This window comes from Anolis sagrei, chromosome 3 (assembly GCF_037176765.1).
Source record: "Anolis sagrei isolate rAnoSag1 chromosome 3, rAnoSag1.mat, whole genome shotgun sequence".
Lineage (NCBI taxonomy): Eukaryota > Metazoa > Chordata > Lepidosauria > Squamata > Dactyloidae > Anolis > Anolis sagrei.
In genome coordinates this window covers 91,657,463-91,678,807 of record NC_090023.1, presented here as the reverse complement: position 1 = coordinate 91,678,807, position 21,345 = coordinate 91,657,463, and the positions used below count along the sequence as shown (strand labels likewise).

The following is a 21,345-nucleotide window of genomic DNA, read 5'->3' as shown; positions in this document are numbered from 1 at the left end:
TGGGTACAGTGGTTGAGTCCATTTCTCAACAGAGGCAGTGGCCTCAAAACTCATTCATGTATCAGAGAAACAACGTCCATTGGAAGACTATCCTCTGCCTCCTTGGAAGAATAACATAGCAAAAATCAGTCCAGTGTGCTCTTTGGCAAAGAGGAGGCAGCTATAGGAAGTTGCTTTGTCCATTGCTACAGAAAGTATAGTAAGATTTTTTATAACTTTGCTGCCTGGCTTATTTTTCCTCCTCTTTTTCAAGCCTGTAGGTTGTAAAGAGATGCTTCGTTCTCCTTGCCTGCCACCAACTCCAAGCCAAAACTCTACACAATTAAAGTGAATTGAAAGATTTAAAAATCTAATTTTTTGTGGGAGGGATAGACTATAATATATTGTTGAAGGCCCACTTATTATTTTGATGTCCATCTTTTCTATGCTTTTGTTGCCCATTTTTGCTTTGTTGTGGCTACTTATGGTATTTTTTCTTCTATTTCACCAGAGCTCAAAAGCTCCAAGAATCAAAAAATAAAACTGTTGAAGAAGCGCTTCATCGTCGTGAAATGGCTGTGAAGAATATTGAGGAGACTTATGAACAGAAGCTCAAGAATGAACTCCTCAAGTAATTGTTTCTACCATTATCTGTAGATAGGAAAGCAGTCCCATTGTGAAGACCCATGGCACATTTTCATGAAGGGAACATTAAATGAGGATTTTTAAATGCTAGGGAGGATCTGAAAGTGGAAGTGATGTATGAAATTAGGATGTTTGTGTTCTTGGCTACTGTTGTGAACAGAATAATAGAAAAACCAAGACTGTTTTTTTTTTTTTTTTTACTGCAAATTACCTGAGACCTTGCTGGGGATGGGACACTATTTTTAGGGATTCAGATTTTAATGCATTTTGTTAGTAAATATAAGAAGGCTTAAACTCATATTAAAACATCTCTCTCCAGTTAGCTAGGCATGATTAAGAGTAATGGCTGTCAAAGATACCAGATGCAATTGCTCCTTTCTTTTGTGTCAGATCTAATGGAATGGGAATTTAGTATAATTCTGAGTATATGCAGATGGAAATCTCACTGGCTTTAGTGGGAATTTCTTTATTTATTGCACCACTTGCATACTGCCCTATAACAAAGTCCTCTGGACAGTTTAAGAAGTTTAGAAAACCAAGTAAAACATGTGTTGTTGAAGGCTTTCATGGCTGGAATCACTGGATTGCTGTGAGTTTTCCAGACTATAGGACCATGTTCCAGAAGCATTCTCTCCTGACGTTTCACCCACATCTATGGCAGGCATCCTTAGAAGTTGTGAGGTCTTCTCACAACCTCTGAATATGCCTACCATAGATGTGGGCGAAACATCAGGAGAGAATGCTTCTGGAACATAGCCATACAGCCCGGAAAACGCACAGCAATGCAAAGTAAAATATGTTTAAAACAAAGTTTAAAATATACAAGTGCATAAATGACAATCCAGAACTGAACCACAGATTTTGAACAAAGGGGCCCAACTACATGAGTTGTTGGTGATGAAAACACTACAAAGCTGGTTTCAAATGGTTAACTAATGTAATAGAACAGGTGTTACACCCAAAATGAAGTTACCACGGTTCTCCTTGTGCAGTAAAATCTTTAGTTGAAGTTGACAATGTTTTGTTGACACCATTGACTATACATTTCAGAAATATTCATTGGCCAGAATAATGTGTGTTAAATTCTTTTAAAAAATATTTCTGGTTTGAGTTTATTACTACAATAGAAATCAGTATTACAAATAAAATCTGCATGAGACCTTTTGAAAGTATGAGAAACTCCATACTTGCAGCAGTATTCACTCTCTCTTACTTTTTTGATAGTTTGTTTTCATATCTTTTTGCGCCAGAGGGGAAAAAAATTAAACACCTTTATAGTGTTTTGCTTACATTGACTACTAAAAGTGTCAGTTAAATTCATTTCCATTTTAGTTAAAGTACATTGCTATTGTAGCACATCAGAATGTGCTACAATGTGTGTGTGATTTTGTGTATATTGAACTATAGATTGTTGCAGTTCAGAGAAAGGTCCTTTTTGTTTAAAGCCTTAGAAAGATTCTGCATTGGCATTTTGATAAAATTACTTGTAGTGATTGGCAGCTAAGCAGATGGTTAATCAATTAAATATATTTTATAAACTGACAGCACTAAGACATTTATATTTCCAGGTATCAGCTTGAACTAAAAGAAGAATATCTACAAAGAACAAAAAAGATTGCTGAAGATGAGAGAAAACAGAAGGGTAATCTACATAGTTGTTTTTTTAAAAAAAACAAACAAACACAGATATTTGACATCCATGTATTATTTCAGAATACATCTAATTTAAAACTTCCTTTATTTCTGGCCAGACAAAGCAATGCTCTTACATGAAGAGACAATTTCTCTTAATTCAAAAAAGCAAGAATTTCAACAAACCATATCGCACATAAAAGATCTTGAGGTAATTGAAATTAAAATATCTGAATTGCTTTCACAATTTGGTGGGATAAACTATACAATTTGAGAGTATAATTTTTTTCAGACATTTAGTAAGTTGTCTTATGTCCTGTTCATGTATTTCCAGCTGGAATTGGATTCAATCAAGGCTGAACTGTTGTTACTAAGTAAACAAAATCAGTTGCTGACAGGAAAACTGAAAGACTTTTCAGATTACCCCACATTAAAAGAGGAGAAAATGGAGCTTCAAGTGCAGAATACTCTACTTCAGCAACAGTTGGAGGAGGCATACAATGAAAACCTACAACTCAGAAACAGTTAGTATAAATCTTACAGTATAAATCTCTGGGAAGAGGCCATGCTTTCTAATGTGACTTGTTAGTTCGGGTATTGTTTCAAAATCTTGTGTACAGAGTCTACTCATGAGATATTTAAAATTGAACTTTGATCTTGGGACAAGGGCAACATGAATGTTAATTTGGTTGTACTTAGCAGTAGGGAAGGCAATGCAAGAGTATTTGTAAATATGAAATGTCATATACATATATAGTTATCTCTATTTACAGAGCTAAGTCAGCCATCATCTGAATATGTGATCCTTCAGACAGAATTAAAAAGAGTAGAACATACTAGAAAACTTGAACAAGAGGAATCTGAAACTCACAAGCAGCTCTTGGAAAAACAGTTACAAAATGAGGTAAATTTTACAGTTGTGTAGATGTCTATACTAGTCATTGTATAAATTGTTTAAAAATGTTTATAGTGTAAAACTGAAAGAAGTATAAGCCTATGCATTCTATTTTCCTTAATCAAAAATAGAGGTTAAAAGTAATATAAATTTGATGATGATATGGAACAATATGATTGTATTTCTAAGCTATTTTCCCAATGGGAGTTAGCATTATGGCTGTCGTTTCCACAGGGCTTTGCTTTGGGCACCCTCAGGTCTCAGGTAGGCAACATGCATGTCTTTGTTGATGATATCCCTCCATCTTTTCTTTGGGCATCCACATGGTCGTCGTCCTGCAATCTCCAAATGTAGTGCTGTTTGTGCTACTCATGTTGGTTCTCTTCTCATGACATGGCATTACCACTGTAGTCTTGCTTCCTGCATTTTCTTGCTGATTGCTTTATTCCTAGTCTTTTGGGTATGTTTTTGGGATATTCTGTTTTGAGTATGTTCAATAGAAGTCCATTTTCATTTAGTCAGTCACTCCATGTCTTCAGCTGTTGCTGGGGGGGGCTGCATGTTTTTAGTGGCCAAGTGCTATGTCATCTGAGCATAGGAGTTTCTAGGGATTATGCAGAGTCAGCAAATCTGCTGTAGCAGTGTTGTAGTCTGGCAAGCACCAGAGGATTTTTCTGAATGTTAAGAGGATGAGGGGGATGATGGGTTCCAAAATGAGGAGTCTGTGAGTGTTTGAGGGAATTGCAGGTAGACGAGGCCAATGTTTTGAATTCCTCACCTGATTCCCAGGCAGTAGGGGAAATTGAAAGTACCAGTTCCCTTGAGAAAAGGCCTTGGGAAGCTGAGGAGTTTTCAAAGGAGAGTAGATTAGACTTAAGAACGCAGGGTGTGAAAAGCAGGGAAAACAAGATATTCTCAGAGGATTCACGATAAGACCTTGTAGTCCAAATGTGTTAGGCATAATGTCATGGGTACCTGGGCAGGCTTAAATTAAGCGGTTTTGGTTTCGGGCCTTTCAGAGGAGACAACGTTGCTAATGGGCAATGGTCTCCTAGAATCATAGAATCATAGAATCAAAGAGTTGGAAGAGACCTCATGGGCCATCCAGTCCAACCCCCTGCCAAGAAGCAGGAATATTGCATTCAAATCACCCCTGACAGATGGCCATCCAGCCCCTGTTTAAAAGCCTCCAAAGAAGGAGCCTCCACCACACTCTGGGGCAGAGAGTTCCACTGCTGAACGGCTCTCACAGTCAGGAAGTTCTTCCTCATGTTCAGGTGGAATCTCCTTTCTTGTAGTTTGAAGCCATTGTTCCGCGTCCTAGTCTCCAGGGAAGCAGAAAACAAGCTTGCTCCCTCCTCCCTGTGGCTTCCCCTCACACATTTATGCATGGCCATCATTATGTCTCCTCTCATCCTTCTCTTCTTCAGGCTAAACATGCCCAGCTCCTTAAGCCGCTCCTCATAGGGCTTGTTCTCCAGATCATTTGATCATTTTAGTCACATTCCAGATTGTCAATATCTCTCTTGAATTGTGGTGCCCAGAATTGGACACAATATTCCAGGTGTGGTCTAACCAAAGCGGAATAGAGGGGTAGCATCACTTCCCTGGATCTAGACACTATGCTCCTCTTGATGCAGGCCAAAATCCCATTGGCTTTTTTTGCCGCCACATCACATAGTTGGCTCATGTTTAACTTGTTGTCCATGAGGACGCCGAGATCTTTTTCACACATACTGCTCTAGAGCCAGGCATTGTCCCCCATTCTGTATCTTCTCAGCTCGTAGGCGACTCAAGGCGGTTAACAGGGCAAAATTCAATGATTACAATGTCATAAATACAATTAAAAGCATAACATATAATAAAAAATAAACAAATCAATCAAATATAAATTCATAGTGTCTCCTTGTTAAAAAGGTTGTCCGGACTCATTGTCTAGTCCCCCTAGGGGTGAGAAAAGCGGTATATAAATGCTGTAAATAATAATAATAGTTATTCCATTTTCCTATGTCAGTTATTCTGCATTTGCAATGGATTCCAAGTTCATGGTTCAATGGATTCCAAGTTCATGGTTCCTGATTTTTCAAGATTCCTTTTTCATGTTCCTGTCTATTCCTATGTACCTTTGGAGAAGTTACCTTGGAGAGGTTGCTGTTTTAATGTTCGTGGATATACCTTTGGATTTATTCTGTGATTTTAGATTCCTTGGTTTCTGTTTAATTGGCATTTTTGGATTACTGCTACTGAACTCTGACTTTTTTGTGTTTTGCATTTTATACCCTGACTGTCTCTTTTGGATTTGTCTTTTCCCCCCTTTTTATAAACATTTCTTCAATAAACAGCTTTCTTTAAAAAAACATTATCTGGTGTGTTGCTGGGTAAAAGAGGTGTCCCAGTGCTAGGGTGCAACAAGTGTTCATGCAGAGTATGAATATTAATGGTGAGAGTGCTGATCCTTGATGCACGTTAACAGTGATGTTGAAGGGTGGCAAAATCCCTGCAAGGCAGTGGACCACTAAAGAAAATATGCAGCCTCTACACTAGTATTGGCTCTTGAGTTCAAACTTTTGCATGTTTCACTATTCAGATTGTTAGAGTACTACCTGCATAGAATAGATATCCTGACCATAGGAATTGGCTGGTTCAAATGGTGTTCATATTTTGTCTGCTTTCAAAGGGCAAAATAGTTTTAAATGCATTTTTATTAATGTTTATGCTATTAAGTTATTTTGTTGTATTAAGTGATATTTGTTTATTGTCTGTATTATATTATTTACTGTATTCGTTTGTTTGTTGTAAGCCTCCCTTAGTACCTTTGGGGAGAGGGGGCGGGATATAAATAAAGCTTGTCATTAGCATTGGTATTATTATTACTGATCGCATCCTTGAAAATGTGGACAACTTAAGTTTTTTCTAAACAAGATAAAATGCTGCTCATGTTCTTTATCTTTCTGGTTGGTGATCCACTCTTTGTTATCAGTGCTGATTTACAAAGTAATGGCATGCTACTTAAAGAAGGATGTAGCTTATTTCCATAATAATTTGTATAAACCCTCTGGAAAATATTTACTTAGTTAGTTTATTTATATCCCATTTTATATTTATTTATTTATTTATTATATAGTATCTACAAAAATTGTTACTTGTATTAAAAATTGTGAGTTTTTAAAAAAATCTCCTTAGGTTGACCATTGCTTACAATTGAAGTCTCAGCTGTCAGAATATGAAAATACTGTCAGGAAATTAAATGCTCAAATGGAAGATCTGAAGCTACAACTGAAGCAAACACAGACAGGTAAGAATATCTCTTGTCTTCTCACCTCCCCATCCTTATTCTGTTCAATTTTATTTGCAGGAGATAAAGTCATTAATATACTTAAATTTAGGACCTTCAAGCAAACATAAGCTAAAATGTTATTTAAGCATCTACGTATGTCAATAAAATACAATTAATGCATATACACTACACAATGTAACAAAATTTGAAATATTTTCTGTTCATAGTTTGAACATGTTATTTCCTGTTTAATTGTATGGTACTTACTTTGGCTACCAGTTTGCTACCGGGCACAATTCAGAGTGCTGGCTTTAGCCTATAAAGCCCTAAACGGTTCTGGCCCTACTTACCTCTCCTAATGCATCTCCTCCTATGAACCGACTAGGACACTAAGATCATCTGGGGAGGCCCTGCTCTCGGTCCCGCCTGCATCACAGGCGCGCTTGGCGGGGACAAGAGACAGGGCCTTCTCAGTGGTGGCCCCTCGGCTGTGGAATGCCCTGCCTACAGATATCAGATTGGCCCCCTCCCTGCTGGTGTTTCGGAGGAAAGTGAAGACCTGGCTGTTCGAACAAGCATTTGATTAAACAGTGTAATTGAACATAGGAATACGGAATAATGGATGACGAGACTGGATTCTGATTTTACTGTTGAGGCGCTAATGATTGTTATACTGATGTTAATGATTTATGTGATAATTGTTTTTAATTGCCCTATACTTGTTTTGTGATATTTTGTACTGATGTTGTTCACCGTTTTGAGTCACCTGAGGGCTGAGAAAAGCGGTATAGAAATAAAGTAAATCTATAAATATGTTCCTGTATCAAAAATAAAGGAAAGCAATTTAACATATAGCAAATTTTTTATCTAAAATTAACAATACACATGGGTGATGAAACAACCAGGTCAAGTAAATTTTGCAGAAGTAAACAAAAACATTTTGAACCTTCCAGACCACTTGAGGGCCTCTTCCAAACTGCATCCCCAAATGACATCTCCATCTTCATCATCCTCATGTTGATGTTGCTAAAAGAACTTCTAACTAGACTACAGATGAAGAGGGAAAGTAACAAATATGGGGCTGACTGAGAATAAAGACCTTTAAAAAAATAAGGTTTAATTTGTTGGTGGCTGCATTAAGTGAATTATGCCTGTTTCTGAAAGTTTAGAAACTAGATACTCCTTATTCGGAAATTGATAACTTTCACAATTGATATATTTGTTTATATCCCATTCTTTTCTATTCTGTTTACCTCCTGGCTGTTAAATATCCAATTTAATTGTTTATGTCTGCACCTTGTACCACAACCTTCCTTGAAGACAAGTTGTTTCAGTCATCTTTAATTCTGAAGCAGACTACTTCAGTATAAATATGGATTTTCTTGGTATAAAAGCTGTTTTCTTCATTGTTCAGATGAGTAGAGTATCATGAATCTGTTAGAGATGTGAATTGAAAACAGTAATCCAACAGTTCATTTTTCAATTGAAGAGTGGAACTAGCAGTACTTCTTAATAAAGCTGGAATCTGAATTAATTTCTTTATTTTTTTTCTTTCTCTGTGTTTGAAATTCTTATGTATCTAGCACTAGAGAATGAAGTGTACCGGAATCCTAAGCCATCCTTGGTCGATCGTTCTGTCATTGACTTGATTGGAGATAAGTGTGTTCCTCATGACATTTATGTCGATGGTACTCTCTTGAAAATGCACCCTTTGCCTGATACTATTGGAATGGGAAATGCTGTAAGCCCCAGCCATCACCATCACCTCCAAAGATCCAGTTCTTCGTTGGATTCTGATTTAGAATTTGTAGCTAACACCAAAGCTAGGATAAAGGAATTGGAGAGAGAAGCTGAGCATTTAGAAAAGGCCTACAGAAATTACCAGCACAGAGCCATTCAAAGCAGTGTTGGCCCAATGAAGACCCCATCATCTTTGCCTTTGCCAAATGATGTTATTGTGGCGCCTGGCCAAAAACATTGGGTTGCACAGAGTAATCTGTATTCCCAGGAATTTCCTGTACACTGTCAAAAAAGTGAAAGCTATAATTGGACACCAGGAAATGAGGATTGTCTGAAAATTAATTTGACCCCTCCACAAAAAAGAACAGTTGCTTCCAGACGTCTGTCTTCTACTCCTGTTTCCAAAGCAAAACGAAACATTAGCAACAAGCTGTTTTCTGAAGGTAAGCATTGTATATTTTATGCTCATTAATATGCTGCTTTGTGTGAACAGCTGGAGTTACTGATAGTTCTGCCATGATGAACTACTATCTCTGCTCTAGGTCCATTGCTATTTTCTGCACTGTTGGAGTGGTAATAAAATTCCTAATTTGCTTGTCTCCACACCAAAAAGAGTGCTGTTTGGGACTATATAACAAAGTCAGAATCTATATTTGTATGGGGAGCTAGTAGTCAGTTTTCTGAACTCAGATAATTGTGTATAGATGTTTATTCTTAATAAATACTCTCTTGCTCCTGTTTTTTGAATAGGTGGAGGTAGATCACTTTGAGGTTAGCTATGAAATAACTGTTTATTCTGTTTTGTACTGCAAGCATTTGATTCCTTCTCATTTAAAAATGAGTACAGTTTTCTTTTCAAACAGTATGGATTGTCATGGCTTATTGTTGGCATACCTGTTAACATTCCATATATATGTTCACAATCTTTGGATGAATCAAGGTGAAAACCATTTCATATGTTACTTTCACATTTTTCTAACTTAAGGGAGCTTGGAAACTATGCATTCTGTTTTGTTTAGCAGAGCCAGAGGGAAATCTTTTTTAAAAGTATGATGTCATTAAACTTTCATGCTCATTAACATTTCAAAATTACACTCTTGGTTTGTTTAGAAATTTGAAATGTTTTAGGAGTGCAGAGCACATTAAATATGAATCTTAGTCATACTATATGTCACTGACACCGTGTCACCCTGAATACTCTAATTTTTCAGGCTGAGCATACTTGAGGCTGGTTAGTGCTTTAGTAAAGAGATCATAGCATATCAGTTTGTTTATATTACACCTTTCCTCCAGAACTGGTATTCTATGCAGCTTACAGAATTTAAACTGACTTGCAAAAACCATTTTCCTCTGTTCCAGATATTAAGGCATCCCATGATCTCTCAGTTTTAGGGCATCCAGATTTTCTAGTTGTGCTTCTGGAAGTCTCTTGAGAATAAGATTGGCTGCATTATTCAGTTTTGTGGGTTGGTTAAGGGTTGGGTTGTTTTTTTTTTGGTTTTTTTTTTTTTTTGCAAAATTGGGATGAAAAAGGCCTTTAAGCCTAAGGAAAGGTCAATTAGAACATGTTTGTGGAATGTGAGGCCCACAAGCTTCAACTGGTTCTTTACCCTTACATTTGCCCGCCCCCCCCCCCCTTTGAATTCAATCATTTTAAAAAAAAAAAAAATCCAGGTCTGATTTTTCACTAGAAAGCTGTCCACTAATGTGACATTTTCTTTCAAGTGCCCTGGAACCACAACACCTGTCAAATTAAAAAAACAACCCACAACGAAAATTGCCCCCTGAATACAAAAAGGGGAGGTCATTTTTTGTGTCCCAGAATTCACAGGGGTGAAAATTGGTCCTTGACTACTGCACAGTTTCATGGCCTTGTTCTGGAAGTGCAATTGTCCAGTGTTTGGTCAAATTAGTCCTACAGACCTGAAATAGGATATCCATGCATCAAGACCTTTGTAATTAGTTATAGCCTGTGAAGTATTATTGGATGTAAGGGGTTGTTTTCTGTTATGCAGACCCCAGTGGCTCATCACTTGCTGCTCCCCTTCAGAATGCTGATCAGCCTCTCTCCCCAATTCCACGAACAGGCGGCCGCTCATCTCCTGAATCTGCTTCTAATATGTCTTCTTCCTCTTCACCAGGCCCCAATGAGAAAAAGTTAAGGTAATATCAAATTCAAAATTTTCTTATTGCTACAAGGCAGTGTGGAAACATTGGTGGTGTCAGTTAGCCCATTGTCAGTAATTTGAGAAGACCAAGACCAAAGAAGAACAACTTTCTATATGAACCTTAATTCAGTTTTGTAAAGATTGGAATAGGAAAAAAACCATACAATGGCCTCTTGTGACATGGAGTTGCTACTACCCTGAGGGAACAATAGGAATTCTTACTATAGGAATGTTTTGATCCAGTTGGAGGACCAAGGTACAATTTTCCTAGTTTCCAGTGCTCTGGTTACCTAACTTATCCATCAACAGCTAAGGGGTGGCACATGTTTTCTTGGAAATATGTTACAATCTATGTATATAATAAAAGTCAGTGTTTGTATGTGGAGGGCGGAAGTGCGGCAGATGGAGGGAGGATGTAGAGCGGAGGTGTATGTGGCAGCTTTCTGATTGGCTGCCACTGTGGTACAATTTACATATGGTCTCTGATTGGCCAGCCTGAAAACTCCAAGATTCTGAGGTGACAGAGAGGAGAGGAAAAGCCCTGAGGCTGTGTCAGAAAATTACCAATACAGACCAAACTTGGCAAACAGAGCCCGCAAGACCCACTCTATATCCTACTGCAGTTTGGAGGAGGATGGACCATGGATGATGGGACTTGCAGTACCATCACTCACTTTCTGAGACCGCTGTGACCTTCATCCAATGACTGATCAAGACCAAACTTGGCACACAGAGCCCCCGTGAGCCACTCTACATCCTGATGCTGTTTGGAGGAGGACGGACAATGGATGATGGGACTTGCAGTACCTTCACTCACTTCCTAAAACCACACACTCTACATCCTGGTGCACTTTCGAGGAAGACAGACCATGGATGATGGGACTTCCAAGTACTTCCACTCACTTCCCAAGACTGCTGCGACCCTCATCTAATGACCAATCAAGACCAAACTTGGCACACAGAGCCCCCATGAGCCACTCTACATCCTGGTGCTGTTTGGAGGAGGATGGACGATGGATGATGGGACTTGCAGTACCTTCACTCACTTCCTGAAACCACAGCAACACTCATCCAAATACCAATAAAGACCAAACTTGGCACAGAGAGCCCCCATGGCCATTTAAATAAATGTAGTTCTTGGCTTACAGTTTACTTCTAGTGGAATAGAAATGATTTCCCTGAAAAGAGAAGCTTTCAGTGACAGACAGTGACAGACTCTCTGCCTCTGGGCAGAAAACAGGGCTATAATAACCTATAGCCTCTTGAATGTTCTGTCAAGGACCATATAAATGTTCCGTGTATATGTGTGTGTGCAGTAGAGTCTCACTTATCCAACCTTTGCTCATCCAATGTTCTGTATTATCCAACACAGTCTGCCTCCCGTCTGGATCCACAGCTGTTTCAATACATTGCAATGTTTTGGTGCTTAATTTGAAAATACAGTCATTATTACATAAAATTACCGTGTATTAAACTGCTTTTCTATTGATTTGTTATAAAACAAGATGTTTTGGTGCTTAATTTGTAAAATCATAACGTAATTTGACATATAATAGGCTTTTCCTTAATCCCTCCTATTATCCAACATTTTCACTTATCCAAGATTCTGCCAGCCCGTTTATGTTGGATAAGCGAGACTCTACTGTGTGTGTGTGTACTATTGTTTTGAACTCTGAGTCTGCTAATTTTTTTTTAAAAAAAGCAGGACACTTATAAACAAGAGTAAAACAAAGAGACTTCATATTCATAAGGCCTGCTTTGTGTTACTTACACTGAAGTGAATGATTCCTTTGTTATCATTTGCTTTGTAGAATATTTGGCTTAAGACACCTAGCTAGACTCATGTAAGATTTCTAAGAGAGATGTTATTACTGTCCTTTATCTTCTTCCTTTTTAGTCTTCATCAGGAAGAAGGTGAAAATCAGAATTCTAACAACTCTGCGGTCCCTGAGAATCTCTTGTATGATGATCTTGAAAATCATGACTCTGATAATGAAGGTATACCATACTTGGATATTATTGGATAAATGGACACCTTTTTTCTTGGCATTTCATAATAGTTCAAATTGCCCTAAAAACATGTAAAAACATTTTAGGACAACACAAAAGGATTTAATATGGTGCTCCCATCCTGACTATCAATGCAGAAAACGCTCCTTTTTTGGCACCATGACATGGTAGTTTCATATGTTCATTGCTAGGACTTCACATTGTCTGACATATAATGATTGCATATAATGTTGCTACCAAATCCAATCTCTGTCATCAAATATAGGGTACCTCCATCCAGCTTGGGAATTCATACCTGTATTTTATGTTCTTATTTTTTATATAAAAAAGTTCACTGAGCCTCCTGTGATATAATCTGTTTTGCATGATTACATGGATGAGATACAATTTAAGTGAATGAAGCCTTTAGTGAGCACTATTAGAGGCATAGTATAAAATCCAAGCAAATTAGTGTTTAAGAACAATTGCTGATTATCATTTGCAACTGGGCATAACTGGAGAAAAAATGTAGTATTTAAAATAGTCTAAAATAATGGGATTAGTCAAATGGGAGAAGGCAATTGGAATAAAAAATGGAGAGGCCACACACAGGTTATGCAAACTTGTCTTGATTATGTTTAGGAAAGTTTTGTGTGTGGCAAGATTTTACAGGGCTGGAGACTGATTCTATGAATGAACCAGAATAAGAGGCTGCTGCTTTCTGATACTTGTATATAGTGAAAGAGAAAATACAAAAGGATAGATGTGACACTTGTGGCTCCTACCACGTCCTGTAAAAGAGTTTGTGAAGGGGCAAACTCTGGGAAGATATGTTCTATTTTATGAAAAGGAATTATACAGTGTCAGTAGCCTAACCTAACATTTGTAGGTTTTAAACCTTTCAGGTCCACAAAAAACTGAAGCTACATTATCTCTTTCTTTAACAAATATACCTCAAGAAATCATTTCCAAGCCTGACTGTCTCATGATTCAGATTAAAGCAATTTCAGCCCATTTGAAGTTTCTTCATTCTTAGGGCAGTGGTTAAGGCCAAGAAGAGCACTCAATTAATAGGCATTCTGAGCACCAGGCATTCCCACACTGTGTGTCCATTTATTTCCCTTGCTTTGATAATTGCAGAATAATGATGGCATTGTTCGCGCTTCTCCTCTAGATCAAGAGGACATTCCAGAACAGCTCAAAAGCAATGTGTCACATCCCTCTGGGGACATTGTTAGTGGGAACCATGTCCCAGCCTATGTGCCAGCAACAGGCACTTCACAGCAGGAGGACAGAAGTGAGTTTTCAGATCAAAATACTGTTTGGGGATAGATTGCTTTCAGAGAATGTGGAAGTTGTAGCTTTTGCATCTTCTTGTTTAAAATGAATTATGTTTTATCCTTTTAAACCAGCTAATAGTGGAGGATATGGAAGACACTTTTCAATAATAGAATGGTTTAAATATTCCTCAAAAACTGTTGAAAAGAATTGTGTATCTAGAAGAATTTAAAACAACAAAAAGGTCTCAAATGTCTTAAAAACCATTAGAGTTTGCATCTCATTTGCAGAAGTAATATCCCATGTAATGTTTGCAGAAGTAATCGCTCATGTAGGAGAAACTATGATAATGAAGCTCTTTCAAGTTTTCTTCTTCAACTGTAGCATATGTGTTCTTCTGTCTCTGCACCCAGTACCAGGTGTGCAAGCTGTGGGGATTCCTGTTCTTAGAATAATCAGAAAAGAACATTATCTTAGCAAAGTGACACTATAAGCCTATTCTTTAAAAAATCAGGGATGAACATTCATTTTCTCTATGCAAAACCACAGCCTTCATATCCAGCATTTTCTAGTTTTAAAGTAACCATGCTTCTCTTCTTTTACCCATTCTTTTCTTCTTGCATGCTTCTTCCAATATTTTATGTCAAGAAACTGGGATTTTAGAGGGAAAACCCCAAGGAAATGGCAGCTGTATTGAACCAGCCTATGTTTTGGTGGTGGAGCAGCTGGATAGGTGATAGGAATCATTTTAAGAGTCTTCTTATTTCTGATATCTTTGAAGTTATAAGTCATGTTCAGGTTGTGTTTTCAAATTTCAGCAAGATGCATTATTCGTAATACATTGGTGAACTTTTCCATCATAAAGACCGTGGCCTATCTATCTTAGGTGAAGTGATACCAGTTTTTTTCTAGTAAGAATATGCTGTACATGTGATAGAACACCCATACAAATTTTAGCATGGCTTTTAATTGTTTTTGAGTCATTGCTGCTGAAAGGATAAAATTTTCCTTGTCATTTCTACACTTGGTTTTGTTGACATACGGCTTGTTGAATTTGTTTTCTGCATATGGGAGGTGAAGCAAAGGCAGAAGCCTTAGAGAAGGAAGTGCATCTTGAAGAACAGCAAGAGGAAGCAGAGCAGGAGTGGCAAGAAAGGAGACACCAAGAAGAAATAAGGCAGGCAGAGAGGTTGGAAGCTTTTGAAAAAGATCAAGGGAAGCTGGAAAAACTGAGTGAAGAAATGGTAATGTATTTCATTTTCCCGAATTTAAAAATGTGTGCAATGGTAGGCCTTTGTTCTTAGAAATCTATTTAGTCTATTGAAATTGTGAATAGGGAATGCCTTTTTAAAAAATGGAAACAGTATATAGAATGGCCATTGTTCAAAGTGTACAGATTCATACTGAAGTCTCTGGTTCAAGACTATCTGCTTCACCAGGGAATTTTTTTCTTCTCTTACATCTCCTGTGTACTTAATGCTTAAAAAATACTGGTAGAAATAAGAAGGGCAAAAACTTGCTTTTGCAGAACTGACTTTGCTGCAGTATTCTGCACAGAGCAGATCGATTTTCTTTATGTTTATGTGTGTGGATATGAGCATGCAGTCCTTATAACCAACTGACAGCAACTAATTTATTCTTGAGGAACTACAGGATGCTTAGTGTGGGTTGTAAGAATCAGTAAGACAAGGTTGATCATTCCCTTCTGTTCTGTTAAATGTCATGTTTCTCATGTTTTTCTTTAGTGTGTTCAAGAATCAGTGGAGACTGATGAGAAAATGCCACATGAAGAAGTAACCATTTTGGAAACCAGTATGCCACAATATGACAAGAAGAATGGTGGTGATATTCCTAATCCATTGGAAAAATACATGAAAATAATACAGCAAAATCGAGAGCAAGAGCTTGTAGACAAGGTGCTATCTTCTAATAATGTAGATAGAGTATGAGTTGAAATTTGTGTACTGTGAGAGCAAGACACAATTCCTACTAGTAATAAATAATGTTAATGATTCATTTCTTAATATATTTCATGATCATGTAAACCTTACAGTTTCATGGATGTAAGTAATTTAAACTTCAGAAACCTGAGTAAGCTAAAACCCTAATATATGAATGTTATAGAGGCAGGGAAAGTGTGGCATATGAACTGTTTATGCCCTTCCCCCCAACCCCATTTTTATAAGCCCCGAAGTCCTCTGGGCCCCGGAGTCCTCTACACCACACCACAAATTTTTAAAATAATGCAAACTTTGTCAGATAACCACCCAAACTATGAAAAATGCCTCCCACACCCCCAGAATCCTATATGATTTGTGCATTCCTTGTCCAAAATGTTTGGGACAGAAGTGTTATGAAAATAGAGCAGGGCAGATAGAGCCCAAATTTTTCAGATTTGTAATCCTCAGTCATCATCTCTGCAAAGTGCCCCAATATTTGTGTGCATATTGGCCCAATTGATGACTGGAAGTGATGTTACATTGCTTCCTGTTGCCATTTTGGCTCATAGCCAAATACTGAGTCGCCCTGAGGGCTGAGAAGAGCGGTATACAAATATAGTAAATAAATAAATAATTTTGGCTCATAGCCAAATACTGTGGGAAGAAGTCACTGGGATGGGACCAGTGACTTCTTCCCACGGTTGAAATTGGGCCCTGCCCAGCCTTATTATGACATCCTTTAAGTGTTATAGTTGCCTGCCTGAGAGAGGTCAGAAAATATAGCTGTACACCATTTAGCAAGTGATTGAAATCCAACCAAGGTCTAGAATATGTACTTTTCTGAACTATATTTCCAGGACGTTCCAGCTAGTATGAGACATATGTGGTATTTGATCCAAAAAAGTAGCATTTCCAGTTTGTCAATCCAATTGTAATGAGTGGTACTTCATTCTCCCTACTGTCTTAAGGCTCATTGATTTTAGTCGTTCATTAGAGATAGATTTAGGGCATTGTGTCTAACCTTAACGATTTTACCTAGTCATCATATATAAGTTGAACAAAGTTGTATTTTTCTTTGCTCTTCTTGCATTTTTGGTCATATTCCTTAATGGCAATCCTTTTATTGGGTGGCATGACTATGCTAATGTTTGTACAGTATTGAATAATGTTTTAAATACATACTAAGCTATTTAAGCCTAAGTCACTGGAATGCTAAGAAGATATTGAAGGATCTAATAACATTTCTTTCTCTCTATTAGAACTCTAAAAAAGAAGAAACTGACATACCATCTGAGAGACTTGCAGACAGCAACAGGGAAGACAGGTATACATCTTCCTAGTGATTGTCATTTTTGGTTCGTTCATAGCTTGTGGTTTGGGTTGGTGCTTTTTCAAAAGTACATTGAATTGCAGACCAATAATGTATAGTAAAAATATTTTACCTCTTTCTGATAATATTCAATAACATATTTACAGGTATCTAAAAACATTTACCTGCAGTAAGTAAGGTAGTAATCTAAAGTGGACTACCCCAAAATTCAGAGCTCTTATGTTGAAATTAGTTTGTGTGCCTTTCCTGCTAAGGTTAGGTTCTGAAAGCTCTGGAAAGTACAGTCAGCTATAGCTCCATGTCCTGGCAACTTGGCACATTTTTCTCAATCTCTTTGTCTGAAAATGAAATCAAAGAAATGTGTTGGATCTGGGCTAAAGAGAGCCCATCAGTCTACTGAGATGGCTAGCAACATGAGAATAGTCCCCTAGGTACGTACTTACTTAGGCGATCCCTCGTAGTCCGAGGATGATGGTCCTCCAAGGTTGGTGTCCTGGTGGTGGGTCCATAGGTGACTATGGTGAGCCTCTGGTATGACATCCAGCAAAATTTACAGGTGTGAGCCCCACAAAGGGACTTGGAAAAGCAGCATTTCTCCTATAGTTGCCCCACAAGAGAGCACATATTCTCAAATGCTGTGGAAAGGGCAAACCTCATCCTGTTCCGTTAGCTGACCATCATTGTAGCATTCCAAAAACGCAGGAAAAATTGCTTACTTGCCACATGTGAAGCAGCAGTTACCTTGTGCAGTAGGCACTCCCATGGCCCACATGGGTTAAAGGCAGTATTCCTCCTTTCCCCCATTATACATGCATTGCCATCTTTACCTGGACACTAGGTGGCCTAGTAGGGCCATTTGTAACAAGAAGTGACACTAATATCCAGATACAGAAAAGACTTTTCCACCTAGGAATCTTTATTATTAGACTGTTCTCCCCTGAATACTTCTAAAATTTATTAAGGGAATAATTAAAAGTTTTAACAATTAAGAAATAGAATGACCCAGATCTTAAATGCTTCCCAGAATTGCCTGAGATGCACAATTTCTCTAACCTCAGAGGATAAAATGTCTTTCTTTCGAAGGTTTTGTGAGGAGCAGGGGAAATATCACTCCCAGGACTGTTGTAGTAACTGCTAGACCATTAAAAAAACAAAAAACAAACAAAACACACACACACATTTAGAATATTTTTTCTGAGAACCCTGGTTAGATGGAAGAAAGGTGTCCAGGGGAGACCATTTTCTTTCTCCAAGAGTTTGTTTCTGGGTCACTTTCTTTAAAAAAAACAACAAACCTTCCCCTGAACCCAAAGACTGCCAAAGATTGCATAGCAAGGCATTTGGGAAGAAAAACTCATTGGGGATAGTCCAAAGTCACCTGTAGGGATAGCCCCACCCTAACTCTGGAGGGTTGCTCTAGAACTATTAGATGGGTTACAGAGTAGTTAACAGAAAATAATTTAGGAGATTGTCAAATAGAGACACTGAGTGAGTAAGCTGACTAAAGCATCAGGCTTTGTGGCAGACTCACTGTTCCATTGTAACTTTTTTGGCAGATTGTTGATTCACTGCAATTTCATGTGACAGGTCTAACAGTGTTTTAGTGGAGGTGAATAAAAAAAGCATTGGCCACAGGTTGAAAAAGATTTGCCCTGTTCAGATCACCAGACAGTATAGGCAGGTGTATGGAAGTTGGACATGTTGACCTTGTGTTTGCCAAAGGGACATACAGCTTTCCTTCTTGCCCCCTAACTGGAGTATTTAAAAATTATTATAATAGTCCTTGTTTGCTGAGAAGGGAATGATTTCCAAGCTAATGACTTCAGTCCAGGAGATATGGCTCCTGGTGGCTCAAGATCTTTCAAGGCGATGTCTAGTGTGTTAGAGCTCCACACTTGGAAGCTGAAAGGCAACAAATAACCAGGAAGGGTATTTGAATATGGATATCTTTATGAATGTCATGTGTGCTTATGTAGAGCATTGTTTTAGTGATTGTAACAGAAAATCCTGCAATACCAAAATCAATGTTAAACTGTTTTTGATCTTCAGTCAAGCCTAGACAAGTTATTAAGGCTTTGGCATTTAACAAGATTGGACATTTGTTTGTTGCTAAACATCCAAACATAAAACTTCTTTACACTGTGATTACTATTTTTGTTTCAAAGCTGTGCTACTGAAGTATTATTTTATTTACTTTGCTTGCATACCGCAGTTTCTCAGCCCGTAGGCGACTCAACGCGGTTCACAACAAGAGCAAAGGACAATCCAACAACATACAATATTAAAACCATTAACAGTATAAAATACAAACTAATGACATCTCAATAACAACACATTAACGTCTCGTAACTAAAATCATGATCCAATTCGTCATCCATAATTCCGTTTCCTATATTCATCGTGTTCATTGCATTATTTATCCGAACGCCTGTTCAAACAGCCAGGTTTTTAGTTTTCTTCGAAACACCATTAGCGAAGGGGCTGATCTAATGTCCATGGGAAGGGCGTTCCACAGCCGAGGGGCCACCACAGAGAAGGCCCTGTCCCTCGTCCCCGCCAGCCATGCCTGTGATGCAGGCGGGATTGAGAGCAGGGCCTCCCCAGAAGATCTTAGAGTCCTGGTGGGTTCATAGGCAGAGATACGTTCGGATAGGTAACTTGGGCCAGAACTGTTTAGGGCTTTATAGGCCAACGCCAGCACTTTGAATTGAGGCCGGTAGCAAATCGGCAGCCAGTGGAGCTGGTGCAGCAAAGGAGTTGTATGTTCCCTGCGCTCCGCTCCTGTTAGTATCATGGCTGCCGAACGCTGGACTAGTTGAAGCTTCCGAGCTGTCTTCAAAGGCAACCCCACGTAGAGAGCGTTGCAGTAGTCTAAACGGGATGTAACCAGAGCATGGACTACCGTGGCCAAGTCAGACTTCCCAAGGTACGGGCGCAGCTGGTGCACAAGCTTTAACTGTGCAAATGCTCCCCTGGTCACCGCCGAAACCTGGGGTTCCAGGCTCAGCGATGAGTCCAGGATCACACCCAAGCTGCGAACCTGTGTCTTCAGGGGGAGTGCAACCCCATCCAACACAGGCTGTAACCCTATACCCTGTTCGGCCTTGCGACTAACCAGGAGTACCTCTGTCTTGTCTGGATTCAGTTTCAATTTGTTCGCCCTCATCCAGATCGTCACAGCGGCCAAGCACCGGTTCAGGACCTGGACAGCCTCCTTAGTAGCAGGTGGAAAGGAGTGACAGAGTTGGACATCATCTGCGTACAGATGGCATCGCACCCCGAAACTCCTGATGATCTCCCCCAGCGGCTTCATGTAGATGTTAAACAACATGGGAGGCAGTATTGAACCCTGAGGAACCCCACAAGACAAAGGTTGTGGGGTTGAACAGGTGTCTCCCAGTAACACCTTCTGAGACCGGCCCTCTAGGAATGACCGGAGCCACTGCAAAACAGTACCTCCAAGACCCATCCCCACAAGGCGTCTCAGAAGGATACCGTGGTCGACGGTATCGAAGGCCGCTGAGAGGTCCAGCAGCACCAACAGGGACACACTCCCCCTGTCGAGCTCCCGGCGCAGATCATTCACTAAGGCGACCAAGGCTGTCTCGGTACCATGTCCTGGCCTAAAGCCAGACTGTGCCGGATCCAGATAATCCATGTCTACCAACAATACCTGGAGTTGTGAGGCCACCACACGTTCCAAGACTTTGCCCAAAAAGGGGAGATTGGAAACAGGCCGATAGTTGACGAATTGAGTGGGGTCCAGTGATGGTTTTTTCAACAGCGGTTTTATTACAGCTTGTTTTAAGCTGGCTGGAATTTTGCCTTCCCGAAGGGAGGCATTAACCACCTCCTTCACCCACTCGGCCAATCCCCCTCTGGCCTCCTTTAGAAGCCAGGATGGGCAGGGGTCCAGGATGCATGTGGTTGCCCTCATTCCTCCAAGTGTCTTGTCCACATCCTCGGGTTTCACCAATTGAAATGAAGTAGAGTCCTGAAAGCTCTTATATGACTTCCCTTCAAACTTTTAAGAAAGACCAACACTGAAATAATCTTCTTCATTGCCATAATGCTTTCTAAGAGAATCTGAACTTGGTTCATGGCCATTTTTGTTTTGTTTTCAATGAGGGCTCTGTTCTTTGGTTAGATCTTGCTTCTAAGGCTGCTCTGTGTTCCTTCCAGAAGTGATAAATACCATCTTTTTTATTCTCATCTTAACACAAATACAGGATAGTAATGATGTAATCTTATGTTTGTGCTAGATAATACCGAATGTCCAATTACATGATTTTATTGAGTGTCTATGGCCTAAAGAATTTCTTGCCCTAAACGGTTTCTCCCAGAAATCTTATTAGGATTTCTGGGAGTTGAAGGCCAAAACATCTAAGTACCCACAGGTTGAGGACCACTGATCTATATTTTCTTGCTGGCTATATGATACTGTTGTTTACTAGGTAATGAACAATTCATTA

At 39.0% G+C, this 21,345-nt stretch overlaps 1 protein-coding gene across 4 annotated transcripts in view; it reads left to right on the top strand.

Moving 5' to 3' along the window:
* Window positions 1–21,345, top strand: part of OFD1 (OFD1 centriole and centriolar satellite protein) — a 37,172-nt gene that overhangs the window by 13,432 nt on the left and 2,395 nt on the right. The window contains exons 10-23 of one of the 4 annotated variants that reach the window (XM_067466801.1): window positions 491–610; window positions 2,193–2,266; window positions 2,376–2,467; window positions 2,591–2,780; window positions 3,030–3,160; window positions 3,386–3,415; window positions 6,335–6,446; window positions 8,012–8,611; window positions 10,184–10,331; window positions 12,234–12,334; window positions 13,500–13,622; window positions 14,678–14,847; window positions 15,349–15,519; window positions 16,803–16,867. In XM_067466801.1, the coding sequence (XP_067322902.1) occupies window positions 491–610; window positions 2,193–2,266; window positions 2,376–2,467; window positions 2,591–2,780; window positions 3,030–3,160; window positions 3,386–3,415; window positions 6,335–6,446; window positions 8,012–8,611; window positions 10,184–10,331; window positions 12,234–12,334; window positions 13,500–13,622; window positions 14,678–14,847; window positions 15,349–15,519; window positions 16,803–16,867 (2,127 nt within the window). The remainder of the gene's footprint in view (window positions 1–490; window positions 611–2,192; window positions 2,267–2,375; window positions 2,468–2,590; window positions 2,781–3,029; window positions 3,161–3,385; window positions 3,416–6,334; window positions 6,447–8,011; window positions 8,612–10,183; window positions 10,332–12,233; window positions 12,335–13,499; window positions 13,623–14,677; window positions 14,848–15,348; window positions 15,520–16,802; window positions 16,868–21,345) is intronic. The other 3 variants (XM_067466802.1, XM_060769992.2, XM_067466803.1) reach the window with 3 other exon arrangements.